The sequence below is a fragment of the Bombus impatiens genome, unplaced genomic scaffold (assembly GCF_000188095.3).
Source record: "Bombus impatiens unplaced genomic scaffold, BIMP_2.2 scf_0151, whole genome shotgun sequence".
NCBI lineage: Eukaryota > Metazoa > Arthropoda > Insecta > Hymenoptera > Apidae > Bombus > Bombus impatiens.
The window spans coordinates 1830114-1846304 of NT_176570.1; the positions used below are offsets into that span (position 1 = coordinate 1830114).

The 16191-nt window shown below is 39.4% G+C and overlaps 1 protein-coding gene across 5 annotated transcripts in view; it reads right to left on the minus strand.

Moving 5' to 3' along the window:
- LOC100745249 (ras-related and estrogen-regulated growth inhibitor-like) overlaps nucleotides 1-16191 on the minus strand; it is an 89777-nt gene that overhangs the window by 51155 nt on the left and 22431 nt on the right. For 3 of the 5 annotated variants that reach the window (XM_012382384.3, XM_012382383.3, XM_024365757.2), the window contains one exon: nucleotides 3423-3499. In XM_012382384.3, coding sequence (XP_012237807.1) covers nucleotides 3423-3499 — 77 coding nt within the window. Of the gene's footprint in view, nucleotides 1-3422; nucleotides 3500-6393; nucleotides 6665-16191 lie in introns of those variants that run through there. The other 2 variants (XM_033319343.1, XM_033319344.1) reach the window with 2 other exon arrangements.

Here is a 16191-nt window from a genome sequence, read left to right on the forward strand (position 1 = left end):
AATCGATGCGTCGTCGCTCGTTTGAACCGGCCTGACCTTACTTAACCCAAATCTCCGCGGAATCGGCCGGTTTCAGGTCGAACGTCCCCCCAGACCTGACCTCCCTTAACCCGATTCTTCTAGAATACGGTAACGAACCCGCACGCGAAACACGTCGAAGCGGAAATCCTACGACAAGGCCCGTTATCCGTGGTATTTGAATTGAATAACGATCGCCTTTAAATTCGAATCTAGGCGACCGTGGCTACGATCTCGCGCGTGCGCCTTGTGACTTTCATGTACACACGGTTACGTGTACCGACGTAGGAGAAGCCGAGTGGCTAAGCCACGTTCGCGGAACGGCGTGTTCACCTGTCGCTGGTAGAGCGGAATCCTCATTGGGATTCCGCCATGCGGTCTTTTTCTGTTATAGAAGAGCCGAGAGAGGGACCATTGTTCTCGACATCGTAAATTATTGCCACCGGTCGCGAATCGAGGCAGAGCTTTAAAAACCGTGCATAAATCATCCTGCTATTAGAAGGTGAGGCTGGGACCGTCGTTGTTTAGTGCTTGGCCCATTATATGGATAATATCGGTGTAGGGTTTCAGCGGAGCAAATGGGGCAGATTCGTGTAACCGGAGAAGGAATTTCGGAATTGGGTGTACGCCAGATGGAATTTTAGTTATGACGAGGAAATTGTGGGAAATCTGTGCGGGAATTCGGTATGCGATGCGCCGGCATATCGGTTGGAGTAGAGCGAGGAGAATTTGCTTTTTAAATTCTACAGATTAGAGCCTGAATATCGAGGCCTTTTCAAACATTACGAACAATTATAAAGGACAGTATTTTGATATCGTTAAATGGGAACATATATAATGCAAGAAGATAAAACATTCCTGTGGACGATTATAGATTGATTGTAGTTGTTACTTTTCTATCAACCTATCCAAAGAGATACAAACGCGAGGAAGAAGCGAAGAGAGAACAGCAGAGTGAAATACGTCAAACTTAATCCCAACAAAGAGCGTGAAACGGCGAGCAAAAAAAAAACCAGAGACCGATCGTCGTGATCGTCCCATTGCAACCTCTAATCGTTTGAAAATCGCGGTAATCGATCGATGACTTCTCTGTTGAACAATGAACTCGAGTTTCCCCGGGGAGAAACGTTCGCGATAGAATCAGCGACGACTTCATCAAGAACAGAGGTGCTCTGTTTGTGTCGGCGAATTCCAGGACGAGGAACGTACGAGCAGAAAGCTAGGCTAAATGAAAAGCAGCGTATCGCGAGACGCGGAGTTTGTCCAGCAAGCAAATGATTCATCGTGACTTTCACAATGAACGCGACGCGAGACCAGCCAAGGGGAGAAAGGAAAGAAGGAGCGAGGAGGACGAAGGAAGAAAAAGCGTGTTCTGCGCGCTTTGGCCCGCGAACGTCTCGCGGTGCTGAAATAGTCGATGTTTACAGGCGTCGACGGAAGATAAATATAAAAGGCGCCGATGCCATGCGCCGTCGCGAAAAAATGTAAAAGGAAACACAAGCACGGGGAACGCGTTTACCCTAACCGTTGCGAGATGTTTCTATGCAAGACGAAACAGACTTTCGAGTAGAATGTGGACTTCTGTTGGTCGTCGTTGGTCCTCGACGCTGATCGACAACGATGTTCGATCATCGGTGTCGATGACTACTAACCTAGACGACTTCGACAACCGCGTCGATGTGTTTCGTTCTTTTCGTGCTTCTTTGGAGGATGGCGAGTAAATTGGGGTTCGGAGTGATTAACCTTGGGATTTGGAATGTTATTTGGGATTAAAAAAGTTAAGAGTCGAGTGGCGGTCTCGTTGCATCCGACGATAACACGGTGTCATTACGTGTCTGTTTTTATCAGAAGTCAATATTGATCACGTATCAGAGTTGAAGTGAATATATGCGTATGTACGTATAGGTTAAACGATAACGAAAACGACACGATCTATATCGTATTCGAGTCAAATAAGAAGATCACGCTGTATATATAGAGCTCGTGCTTCATGTGTTATATTAATTCAAACAAATTAATCCTTTCTCGCGAACTACGGATGTTTATGTATCGTATTATACGTTGATTAATTTAAACTTCCTGTAAGTATTACGCTCTAATATTTATTACTTACGTAATATATAATGTAAAAATTTGAGGAATATACATGACGTTCGATAACATACAATGTATAAATAAAACAAAAAATTGAATATAAACTCGCGTATTTACCCCGATTTATTTATAACCCTTCTTCCCCATCTTCAACCCCTTCAAACCTATCGAATACAATTTATTTCAAACCTATGTCATTTTCTACGAAACACCCTTTAACTAGAACGAGACTGTCTAAAAAATGTTGGCAAATTCACGGTGGAATTTGACAAAAACCGCGACGCTGGCGAGACAGCAACATAAAACAGAAATCAAAGACCGACGATCCCGTTGTAACCGTGGATAATTTACAACCGACCACGAGACTGGGCATAATTCACGCGGGCAAATCAGTCTGTCAAATAAACGTACGGCCGTAAATGTACATTTTCACCGCGCTCGCGTCCGAGTGAGATTTTAACGCCAATCTATGTCGTGTATCCATCAATAATCCCGCGGGATCATTAGGCGCTGACTTCTTTCTGCCGTCGATCGCAGACGAAAAATATTTTCGTGATAATTTGCGATCGGCGAGGTACGTTCGTTAAACTCTATGTCCAACTTCCGAGATATCGAAGTACGAGCTTTTCTCTCTCCCTCTCTCTCATTTGCCGTATTAGAGAAATTTCCAGCTTTTTTCGTGATTAGTGAAAACGTTAACGAGTTAAGTGAATTGAATCGTGGAATTTGAAACGGAAAATTTGTAATCGTAAAGTAAAGACAAAATACGTAGCTTTTACTTTGGTTTTGATATTAGCGCCAAGAATTTTGCTAGGCATGGAATAGCTTTTTGGGGAAGTTCTAAATTTTGCATTGTTATGTGGTATGTGAGAGAGAGGAACTGAATATTTATTTAGAATAGCAGTGTAATCTTGTTTGAAGACTTAAATAAATATTAGCTATTCGCTCAGTTTGATGTAAAATATTGAACTATTGTACATAATTTGTGTTTAGTGAACCTCATTCGCGTATTGCAAAGCTACAGTTCGCGTTAAATTTCAGTAAAAATATATTATTTATAACCCAAACATTAATACGTAATAACGATTCATTTAAATCACAATAATGAAGCTTCCATAAAAATGTAAAATTATTTCGATATTTTACATTTACGCAAGTTACATCTATTGTCATATCGAATCATATTATGTAAGAACTGACTTCATTCACAGAATCCTACGCTATGCTAAACACAAGCTCCTCGAACAAACAAAAATTCGTCGAACTGCTCTGAAAGTGGAACGAACGTTTAAAAACGACAAAGAACTTACCTCGCACCTGGAAGTGTCCAGTATCTCCACCTCGGTACTAACGTTATCGATGGTAACGCTGTGCCGGTACAGGAAATCTGTAACAGAGAGAACGAGATTACGCTGACTCGCCTTGATGAATGATAGCACCGGGGCGTTTCTGAATATCCGTATCGCCGCGTTTCGTCTACAGGGTTAGCGAGAGGATTCTAAACCCAGGGAAGACGTACGAGCTCGTTCGCCACGAATAATGAAATCGATCCGTCAGTCCTCTTCGAGGATCGAAAGAGAGAAAGAGAGAGAGAGGAAGAAACTTTACGCTGGTTAGCGAAGGAGTAATCGTCGGATCTAGCCTAGCGTCCTTGGTCGGTTGATCTATGAAACGATAAATGAAACTGAACACCAGGAGAAAGAGAGATCGATCTTGAGTGGCACTAGACCCTGGTATTAATGCTAGTGAGAACCGAGAAGTTGCCGGACTAAATCCCTGTTAATTCTTGAAATCGTTCCTGTTTCATCTTCGATCCTCGTTCTCCGGCTGAGCCAGGTGGTGATTTACGTCTGTTATTTGTTCGCTGTCCTCAAGCGCCATAGACAGAACTTTCTAGCAAACTGATCGACCAAATGGAGGAAATTGAAAATCGCGATTAATCAGGGACAGGTAAAAAACCAGGTGAGACACGCAGGCAAGCGTTTCGAGATCGACCGCGAGGATATCTGGAACGATAGGCTGGTAGCCGGATTTGTGCTTCGTTAAAACTTTGAACTTAAAATTTGATACTACGACTATCAGAATGTAGGGTAAGTAGTTTAGTAATTGGAAGTTTTATGTTGGTCTGCGCGAGTGGTTTAGTAGTTTGGAGCTATTTGAACGTAAAATAAGTAGTTTAAGAAACCGTTAACGCGCTTGTGCAGTACACTGTTGTTCCATTAGAAACACAAGAGCTTAATGTCTTTTATTATATGATGCTATTAGTACGCATTTAATAGGTATCATCAGACAGGATGTTAAGATAATCGTACCTTAACGAAATATTCACACCAATAAAGTATATAAATGAAATTCATATAATAATTCTCGTAAAAAGTTTTCATCAAATTCTAAAGATCACAGAAATGTTATAAGTTACCAATAGAACAGTTAACATCTAAATGTGATTCCATGTGAAAGTTTGACGAAAAAAACCGACGAAATTTATAAAACATTCTAAAACATCGTTATGATTGCGATTGAGAAAGAGAATTCGAAGACGATCTGTTTAATATTTTGTCCATGTTTCTTCTATATTTTAGCTCATTTCTTCTATCTTCGAGGTATCTCTTTGCATCTCTACAGATGTTATTCTAACTACACAAATAGAGAAAATCGGGATTGATGATTAATTCAAAGCGAGATAAGAAACTCGACTTTAGGTAGAAGAATCCCACGCGCTCGTTAGCCGAACTACGTTGTTCTTACATGCAGCAACTGTGAATATCGAACAGAGATTTTCCCGCGAATAGAAAACGCGGCTAATGCGCGAAAGTCTCGGACCAGTTACTAACGACAATTCCGATTTGACGCGCTGACGCCGGGCGTCGCGCCGCTCTGTCATTACGCCGCTCACTGACAATGACGCGTTGACTTTCGCCATCGAGTCACGATGCAAGTCCTTAACATCCTTCGAAAAATCCATTTTCAAATCGTGATACTCGTTAAGCAGAATCTATTTATACGATAAGTGTCTTCAATGATGCAACTGAATAGTTAATTAACTGATAATTACGGTATCTGTCTTATTTATAATTGTAAAATGGCTAACTGATAACTGTAACTAGCTTCTTTTTGATATTATTCTAATATTATTGTGGATTGTTCCGAGTCCTTTCGCGGGCTTAAATTTTCGTGAAAAAACCAAAATTCAATATAAAGTGTATCAACAAACTCTGTTCTTACGATTTGTTTCACGATTTAACATTGTTAATTTCAATTATTTATTTTCGAAAATCGCTAGTTGTAAGATACCATCGTAAGAAACTTGAATGTTAAAATAATGTTTAGTTTCAGGAATTCAGATGAGATTTAATAATACTTGGTCGTAATTTTAATTTTCATAATCTTTATGCACCGTAATTTATAATTCCACCAGTCAAAATATGAAAAATGTCTACTACCCACTACAAGCAGTTCTACTAAATATCAAACTAAACTTCCTTTTATTTCTACAAAAAAGAAAAGAAAAAAAAGCTTCAACTTCAGCAGGAAACCTTCTGACATACGGCTCTGCGTATATAGAACCTTTAAACGAAATTAATAAATTAATATTCGCTACGAGAGAAGGAAACGTGTATTTGCTCGCGAAAGAAACGCGAGGCTGCGCCGAGCACAGTAGCTCTGGCAAGGCGGATACAATAAATAAACGATAAACGAACTCATAAACACCTCGTTGGGAACGATGTCGAAACATTGAACGCGCGGAAACAAGCAAATAAGGATGCTCGTTGCATTAGCGGCCGTTACGCTCGAGAAAGTTTTATTGCCGGACAATGCTGATAGGGAAGCGATTTGACCCAAGTGGAGCGGTGGAGAATTTATTGCCATCGCGCAAAAAAATGTTCACGGGATGCCAGACCGAAGACTTTCAGTAATCGAGACTCTTTAAAACGATATCACATAGAGATTCGTGCGATTGCCTCGCTCGCTTAAACATCATTCGCGTATCGATGAATCGGATAAATTTTCTTCCTAATACACGGTTACTAGACGTCAATTGCTGCAGCGTTAGGTCAAACGATAATAAAGAAGGGACGTTGAAACATTATAAATGGATATTATTAGGAAGATGTAATCTCTTTTTAATCTTTTTAATCGTAACCTTAATTAATTCTAATTTTTTATGCCTTGATGGTACATTCAAGCGTATCATTTGTATTAGAATGTTAACATGAGTGGAGTATATTTAGAGCACCTAGACGTGCAGATAAATTGGTTAAAAAAGGTATTTGTACGTACCATTACTCTGCAATGAAACGTTTCTTATCAGGTGCCGCATTTCATTTTGGCAGCATCAAATTCTTGTACAGAAAAACTTGGTTTATCCACGCCACGTTTATACGAACAACTTAAATTATTTAGCATGTGCCAAATTAGACGAACAAGATATTATTCAGTTATGTCAACTCACTACTGCGCCTCTGTTAGCCAAACTACGCTTCAACATACTTTCAGTTGTACTGTTATACGAACGCTTATTCCGAACTCGTACGCGTTCGATACGCAACTGAGTGTTTGGACCGAAATTGTTGTTCGACCTCAGGTGTCCGATAGTCGGTTCCTATTATCGGAATTAATAGGAGCAGTTGGTGGGGATAGCTATTATTATTGGAGTTCGTCGAGCATGTTCGCAAAAACAAAGCTCTAGTGTAAACATACGAAAGTACCAAATGATTTGAAATTTAATATACCTGTACCTTAATTTATTTGTATATACAAGTTATAACAGAACATGCGAGGCCCGCTTCTAGAGTTGAACGATAAAAAAAATTCGTATAAAATATATATTCAATCTGGCTTCATTTATGAGTATATTAAGATTTACAATTGAACAAGATTTCAACAAATTTGTTAAACATCAAGAACCATCCAGAATGTAACCGAATCCATGACAAGACGTTTACAGACTCTCCTTGAGACGCAACATGGTCATTTTTAGCATCTCCCGTGCAGGTAATTAGACAAGACAAAATCAAAACAGGACATTCGTTATATCTCATAAACGAAGATGGATAGAATAAATATCTGTATGTACTTCTCTCATTATTTTTAAGTTGCACAATCAGCTCAGACCCAAAGTAGGTCCAGAGTGTTCTGTTACAACTTGTATAAATGTTATAAAAAAATTTTTGCAATCTCAGAAATGCATGTAAAGACATCTAAAATATTCCATATTAATAGGTGAAACCATCTCCTACCTAGATTCTATTTTTATTTATCTTCATAAAGATATGGATAAAAATAATAAATACGTAAACGAAAGGAATGATAAATATGAATAAAAATATGCATAAATATCCACGGCCCGCTCATAAAAATCTAGATCTGTATAAAGATGCCCGCTCTACTCGCCACAAAAATCCCACGATCGAATTGGATAACATACAAAGATTCTTTTATCCGCGGAAAAATCGCATCCGGCGATCGAATCGGCCGGTAGTCGCGTGCGATCGTAGATTTTCTGCTGGCGCGGGCGCGCGTCACGCGTGAGACGAATCGAAAATACGCCTGGTGATTCCCGCGGTCCCTTTCGCGTGCACTTTCGTTCGTGCACGCTTGAAGATCACTTTTCCGAAGAAACGCCCTCGAACGGTGAAAGCTGCGCGTGGGTCAGTCGATTATTTCCTCGAGGGCGCCGCGTGTGGGTGATGACGCGACGAAAAAAAATCGCCAGGCTTTAATAGAAACTTAATTTCGCGTCTGCCAATCGCGTCTTCCGCGTCTATCGGGTGAAACGTGGCGAATTGCCGGCACCAGACGGTGCGTATTATCAGTTTCACCGGAGTCGAGGCTTATCAGGCTTCTCTTTAGCCGTTTCATTGTTGGTGTTCCAGCTGATCTTTGCGTGGAGAATTACGTGCTTGTTAGGCTCGTTAGATAGTAAAATTGTTTCTGTACGAGGAGAGAAATAAGAGGAATATTTCTGGTGATATAAGAGATTATCTTTGTAAGTTGGATCTAATATTTGAAAAATTTATCTGAAACGTAATAGCTTTTGTCCGTGATCTTTTGATTATAATTTTAAGTTCAGTATTTTTTACGTGTGATAATTTCTAATTTTAAGAAACTTCACAAAAGTTTCGTACAGATCGTAATAAGTTTCATTAAATGGTCAATTAACTTACATAATTCAGTAAGAAAAGTTTTTAGAGTATACGTCTTTTGGGAACAAAATTAATATTCGTTGATGAAAATTCGATAGAAATTCGAAGGATTTTTGTAATAATGTAAAACGTTATATTTCTAAATTTATCTCATATACATTTATGAAAAATATAAAAAGGAATAGATGATGAAGTAGAGAAAGAAACAAGTTAAAATATGAGCGAAAAGTGTATTTTAATTAATTTGCCATTAATCATATTAATTTCTAAATTGTTTAATAGCCACAGATATTTATCTATCATTTTTCTGTCTATTGCATGAGAGTCTTTCGTATCGAGGTAATAAATGCAGGTTAGATTTGTTTGGGTTTGACTGTAATGAATATTCAACGACGTAGTAATGAATTATGTATGAATAATACGAGGAATGAATTTCGAGTACGTAGAACTTTCAATGCATCGCTTATACATTACGACACATTATGTATAAGCATTGCAGTGTTTTCTACAGAACAATTTTATACCATTTCACTATTTTGGAAAATTCGTTTCGGAAAACTCGTTCTATAGAGACTATACATATTGAAATAAGCTGAAAGAAAAAAATTTTAAACAAATATATTTTACTAATCAAAACAAATTCAATATCGAGCAATCGACCTAATAAAACGAAAGAATAATTTTTCTCGAAATCCATATCTGCTTACGTACAACACTACGTGACCCATCGATCGAACACGAGTGATCTATGAATCGTTCGGGATGCACGATCTAATCTTTGCCGAGTCCAATTCTTGGACCACGAACGAAACGTTCCCATCCACGAAACCTAGACGACGACACACGGTACACTTGCCGTAGCTGACTTTCTAATTCATCATCCAGAATTATTCCACGCAATATGAGCGTCGGTGAAACGGATTTGCATTGTTAATCGAAAAATCGAAACGATCACGTAGCGTACACGCGGCTCCCTCGCAGCTACAGACGAAAAGTATCGATTATTGCTCGTGATCATGAAGAAACGATATCTCTTGTCATTACCTATCGAACTTATTGCCAATAAGAATCGCCGACCTCGTTCCTACTCTTCGAGGAGGAATCGAATTTAATTCGTGCCTGTATATTCGATTGACCATTACTTTCTATCCATGCAGATTGTTCTGTCGGAGAACGGGTAATCAATCGCGAGTGCAATCCGGATAAAGCTCGACCTCGCGCGATCGATCGAAAAATTCACGGGATTTCTGCAGGAGAGGAGAAAACTCGGCTTTCTATTTCATTAGTTATTGCAAGGAGCGAATTTTCCTCGGGCAAGTAGGCAAGTTTTCTTTGCAGCAGTGACATACGTAATTATTGGGCATTTTATATAACTTCCGTGGGATGTGTAATTACGTAACATTTATTCGATTTGCTGCTATTCTTTCACTTGCCAACTGGTGGAATTCGGCGAGTATCTTTGTAATAGAGGCTGATGAAGATTTCGATGGAAGAAAAGATTCGTTCGTGTCCTTGAACGTAAAATATAGAAGATTGTCCTAAGTTCAATATTCTATCATAAAAAGGTCGACGTGAATGCTCGTAAAACTTACAATGTCTTATTTGATAACACGAAAATTTATTGTTACTTAGGTATATATTTGCTGTCAAACAGAATTGGACGAACAACAGATAAAATAAAAAATATGGCTGGCTATTTAGTTACTATTCTTTCCTGCGATGTTCAGAAAATTTAATTACCACCGTAAAAATACATTTTGAAATAAATAAACACTACTATTGGGTTCGTAGCTAACCTGTAGTTACATTACAGGTTAAATCGCACCATAAACATTTCCTGTCCGGTTTACAGCTACGACCCTCTCATGGTCGCGCTCTATCTGGAGCATGGAATAATTGCCCTGTATACCGTCCCTGGTTTCGTTCCAGTTTTTCATCTATCGACCATACACGGGGCATTGGCTCGTCGCTGACAACGTCATCCGTACTCGGCTTTAAGGGTCGATTAAGCGATTATCTCTCCCTGGATCGGTACGCGTCAGATTATCCGCTTCCTGGTTTCATTTAACACCGATTACCCGTCTTTCCACCGTGAAATTTATTAAATTTTCACTCTTTTTATGTAAATTAGTTTTTATACTTAAATGCATATCGATACTGATAACGTGCCTAACGCATCTATATGTTAGAATCTCCTACGAAATTTAGATAAGGTAAGGCTAGAATTCTTTGGATCAAATTAACCAGCTATAAGCGTCTTTATAAATAACTCGAGAATTTTGCACTCTCCTCGTAAACAATTTTTCGTAATCGTAATTCGCGTAATCGTAAACTCGTAATTCGCTAAATTCTATTGCGAACCACTCTTAAGCGACCCACATTCGAAGTAGCTTATTCAAGTCGATATTATCGGCGTGATAAACGGTGAAATATATCGTGTACATTGACAGTTCGACTATCGCAGCTTCAAGCTTATTCTATTCTATTTTTACCATCGAATCAATTACATACAGATTTCAGTTGTATTTTTAACGATTCAAAAAGTACATAAATAATATGTATACATTGGGTGGAAAATGTTTTAATCGCGTTCTAGATACCAGATCTATTTTTACGTGAAAAGTCAACTTCTACCCGTCCGCGCGATACTTTCGCCCGCAACCTTGTGCCCTTATAAGCCAAGAAAACAGAATTTTTCTTAACTCGTTGAAGCGTTCGTAGAAACGAAAGGGTAAATACCCGTAATCACGAGTCAATGAAGTTTCTTCTCTCTCGCTAATCGACGTCATCACGTGTATTATCTACGGAACAGTTCACCGAATATCGTAAATCGATCGATTCACATTGTCAGTGACCGTATCGCGAAGAAGGGATGAGAAAACTGGACATTATAGACGTAAAAGAGGTGGTTGGATGGTTCTAAACGAGGGTCCAGAACGGTGTCATGGGACACGCGACATAGAGGCCTACGGCGACACTCGAGTTTCTCTAATCCGGTTGATCAATCAGTTCCAGCAGAGTAATTTCGTGATATATGTAGTTAATCGGTTAGGAACGCGGTGTTTTTCCAGCGATATATCTTCCAGCTGGACGGAATAATTCCGGCCCGATTAACGAGTAACGCGGAATCGTAAATTTCGGTTTTATAAACTGTTGGCGCTTTTCGATCGAGCCTAGCGACTCGTTTGATCTCTTCCTGAGATCCTTACGGTATATAATCCGCGGTTATGTCGACGCTTGAAATACGGTTCGATCGTGAAAGAATTTCAAAGATTTATCGACTGCTGAAGCATCGAGGAAGATAGGGCGGACTACGTAAATCTGGCCTTTTTCCGTAGACGTCTTATTACGCGAAAAAGAAATAACACCGATACTTCCTTAACCTGATTCTTCGAATTAAAGCTGAATAATTTTCGAGCATACATAGCGTCTATTACTGATTATTCAGAAAGGTAAAACGAACGAAGATAGAAATAGAGAGAGAAACATGTGGAAGAATCAGACTGAGAAATTGTCGCTATAATGATTTATGAATCAAATATTTGGCTCCTTTATATGTTTCTGCATACTTATTTTATGGTAATCGCTTCATACATTTTGCTTGAATAAAAGGAAGAAAATAATTTTGACTGGCTTTCGAACTTGAATACTCCACTGTTTTATGTATCTTTTATAAAAAAAAAGTGCTATGTCATAAACTTTTACCAACACGCATTTTTATATTTTTTATATAAGAAAATTATTAACATATTAACACTATATCATACTATATTATATCATTTAATGTTATAATAGTATTATACGTACTTATACCTAGAACAGTGTTGTACGAGCAATTTTCAAGTATCCGAACTAGAAACTGTTACAAGGAACAACAACTACGATATGATCTAAAACTTACAGAGTTAAGACAACGTATATCTCTAACGAGCCACCCTGTGTAACTGCTAGAAACCATCGTGAAAAATGAAAAGAAAGTATGGAAAAATCGTCAACATCGAACTACCCAGCTATTAACGCACTCCACTTCCTTCGAAATCTTTGCAAGATTTATCGAATATTGTTCCCGAAGCTAGATTCGCGGAGATAACTGTTTCGACTGGTATTCAAGAACGCATAGATCGTCGACGGGACAGGACTTTCATCCACTTTCTTGTCTAGCACCATCCATCAAGCCTTCTAATTACAGCTCTTGAACATTGACCGAGAACGGCGTTAAACACTATCTACGCCCGTTCGCGGCCTTCCGTTCCGTGAAAAACGAACGAGAACCGACGCTCGTAACATTGTTCCGAAGAAACATGCCGTTCTTGCAACTGCGTTTCGTATTGTTAAAGACCACGCGCCCACAGAACGAGAGGAGAAAAGCCAGGACGCGTGCAGTTAGCCAAGAGACCTGCAGGATGTCGTTATATCTCAATCGTCCGCGAGGTTCGCTCGAGATTTCCTCCGCGATAAAAGTTCGTAAAAGTTAACGTCGTGATCGTAATCACCTGCCACAAAGAAAATCGCGGAGCGGAAGTCGAGCTCTACGGTCGTGCTTCCTGTCGACGATTTTTAAACGAATCGTTGGAGATTTTATGAGAAGGTACATTACGTATTGATGCGAACTTTCGTGTATAGTAATTTTTGTACGATCTTATTCGGGAATAAAGAATTCATAGATCATAGAAATGATCAGCCTTTAAATTTTCGTAAAAATTTTACACGTATATTTACAACGGAGAAAGCGAAGATTCCTAATAGACGGGAAAGACACGTTTCCATTAATTTTGGAATTTATATTACTTACGATTTGAACTGCGTTCTTTCAGCGTTTGAAATCTTTATAAATGTAAAACAGTAAATGGCAAAAAAATGCGCGTTAAAATCCTATTTTTTTTTAACTATTGTGTAATTGGCACTTACGGTTATAACTTGAGATATAATCTACATTACGATAGAAAGTTCGAAATGTTAAAATAAATAGTTTTACCACTTACAACATTTTATACGATATTTTATATGGAATTTATTTCTGTATTTTTCCATGGCGAAAAGGTCATTGTATCTTACCTTCCACGTGTATTTCCTTATCACACCGCCTATTAATTACGTTTCGCACGATAATACTGCATCTCACGTAGAAAAAAGAAGGAATCGCCCCTCGAAACCTAGGAGTTAGATAACCACGTTGCATAACCACACACTCGCAGCTATTAAATCATCGGCAAAGGGAACACGATCTTTATTACTATTTCATAAATCATTCAACGTCCACATAAATATTTCTCCATTTTCTACCACCCGTATACGTATATGAAAAAAAGGAAAACAAATCGAAATCCAGCAGACCTTGCTCCAAGCACGTACACTCCATTCACCGGAACAAGCTGTTTCCTCAACAGACTCGTACCGAATCAACTCTTCTTCCTCCAAACATCTACCGCCCACGTAACCCAGCCAAGTTCCAACGAAATCTACGTGCAATGCCCGAAAAGGGCGCCTGCTTAGCGTGGACACGCTGGCTTCGCGATTTTCCACGTAACATCGTTTAACGTGAAATTCTGGTTAAAAGAAGCAAAGAAAGAAGAGGAAGAAGCAAAACGTCGAGAGAAAATAATCGAGCACCATTGAACTTGAACTGCGGTTCAAAGATTCCAGGGAAAGGTCTTGATCCATTTGCAACAATTAATTAGATTCGCTATGCAAAGACTGAATTTGTTGACACTCGAGCTAAAGTTAATAATTAATATTCAAAATTATATTATTCGATCTCGAATCCTCTCTGAACAGCATTCGTCTCTTAACTTAACACGCGTATCATTAACAGTTGCTGTTCTGAAAGCAATGGACCAGCGTAGCATATATTTCCGCAATTCGTCTAACGGTTACAGCTATTACTCGAAATAGCCTCGACGCGTAGAAAAATTTCACGCTGTTTTACGATCGTCGACGAACTAGTCCAAATGGTCAGCCAGACAAACGCGCCACATTAATTAAAGTAGCTTTATCCGGATCTCTAGGGCAAGGAAAAGCTATCGCGACGATGGGACACACCTGCTTGGATTTTTCCACGGGCGGATATCCGTGGCGTCTCTCGCACACGGCTGCACGGCAATTATTATAGCAAGATAGCCTGCATGAGTTATGAGAGAGATCTGCATTCTCTTCTCGATCCTCCCCATAGGCTCTATTTCATATCGAGTGTTTAAATCTCCGCCCTCCACTCCTGCCGCGTCCACGTCTTGTCTTTCCTTCTCGTTGCGCGTATTTCTGTAACCGACGCTGGAATACGCCCTCGAGAGATCGACTCGCTATCGTAGCTAGGCGCCATCGTATTTCTGGGATCTGCTCTTGTCGTTGAGATTACATTTAAAAATGCAAAGTATCCAATCGTTCGAGTTCGATTTCGGTCATTTTTCGTAAAGTTATGTCCGATAAAATATACATATGAGATATTATCTAATTGCTATTTTGACAAATTGCACAAGTTTCCTTTGTTCAATTACTAAGATCCTTTTTATATCTTTCATAATTATGCTTTAGAATCGTGAATTAAATTTATCCTTTAATTAACGCCTTACATCGATGTTCTACGTTCTTTCTGTACTCGTAGTTAAATCTCATAAAAAAAGAGAAGAAAGAAGGGGAGGAAATACACTCGAATCGCGAGAACAGACCACGAGGATACCTCCTAATCTTAAATTGCGAAGAAGCGTTTCATAAAATCTTCGATGGAAACAACTCCGACAAAATTCAATTAAACGAAACGATCACGCGACGCCATTAACGACGCTGCCAGATCTCCGAGGAGAATCGAAAACACGAACAGGAAACTGTTCGTCAAAGGCGGTCGCGAGAGTCGAGGAAATTAGCTTAAACAACCTCTGAGGAAAGCTGCATGAGAGGCTTCTCTGTATATATATATATATATGTATGTATGTATACGCGAGATCTACGTCGCGGCGGGAGAATCGTAAATTGATTGTGCCGGCGAACAGGTAGGCAAGACTTAACGTAATACATTCGTCAGAAAGCAAGAAGGTGAAATCGAGCGATCTCTATTATTTAGCCAAGTGAAAACCGAGACTAAGTCGGAGACCTGGATGTCTTTCTCTCTTTCTATTTCACCAACCATTGTAAATCATGGCCTATTATACGCGCAAACGCGTGCATCGGTCATCACCAGGTGAACGTGGGATTCCCTATAACCGGCTGACGCGAATACGACAGCTGATAATTGTTTTAAAGCGCGCTTCTTCGTGTATCAGCCGATACAAGTGTCTAATATCGATATGGGAAATCCTCGCGTGTGAACGCTGTGTCCAACTGAAGACGCCATACTGAGTACACCATAAGATCATAAGTATCAGGACATTAGCTAGTTACATTTATCGGAAGATTCCATCAAATTTTACTTTACTTGATATTTTATGATACAAGACGCATATCAGAGGTACGAAATGATGGATGGAGACGAAATAACAGTAAAACAATAGCAAATTTCTACTTTACTTGGTATAAGTCGCGTATGATGCGAATGAAATAACAGATTCGTAACGAAATAGCTAAAAATTACAATAGTCCTGATACTTACAGCCAGCAGTATGCCTGATGCTTACAGGAAACTTCTACTTAAGGCAGCGGTAACGCGAGTCACTCGAAAAGATTGACGTTACGATACACGTTGGAATGTATTGTTTTCGAAATTTCTGTATGTAGATGCTAGCGCGAATTCATCGAGCACGGGGTTATAATCAAATGTACCGAGATTATAGGGCTGCGCTTTTCGTTTTCTCGATTCTCACGGTCCGCGAGACGATTCGTGTCCGAATGATGAAAGTGGTTGTTGAACGTGTATCACTTACGTAGATTGCAGCTACGCAATACGAAAAGCATCACGTAACCCCATGCAAGTTGTTTTCGAGGGACGCGAATGGCGGCGCGCCTC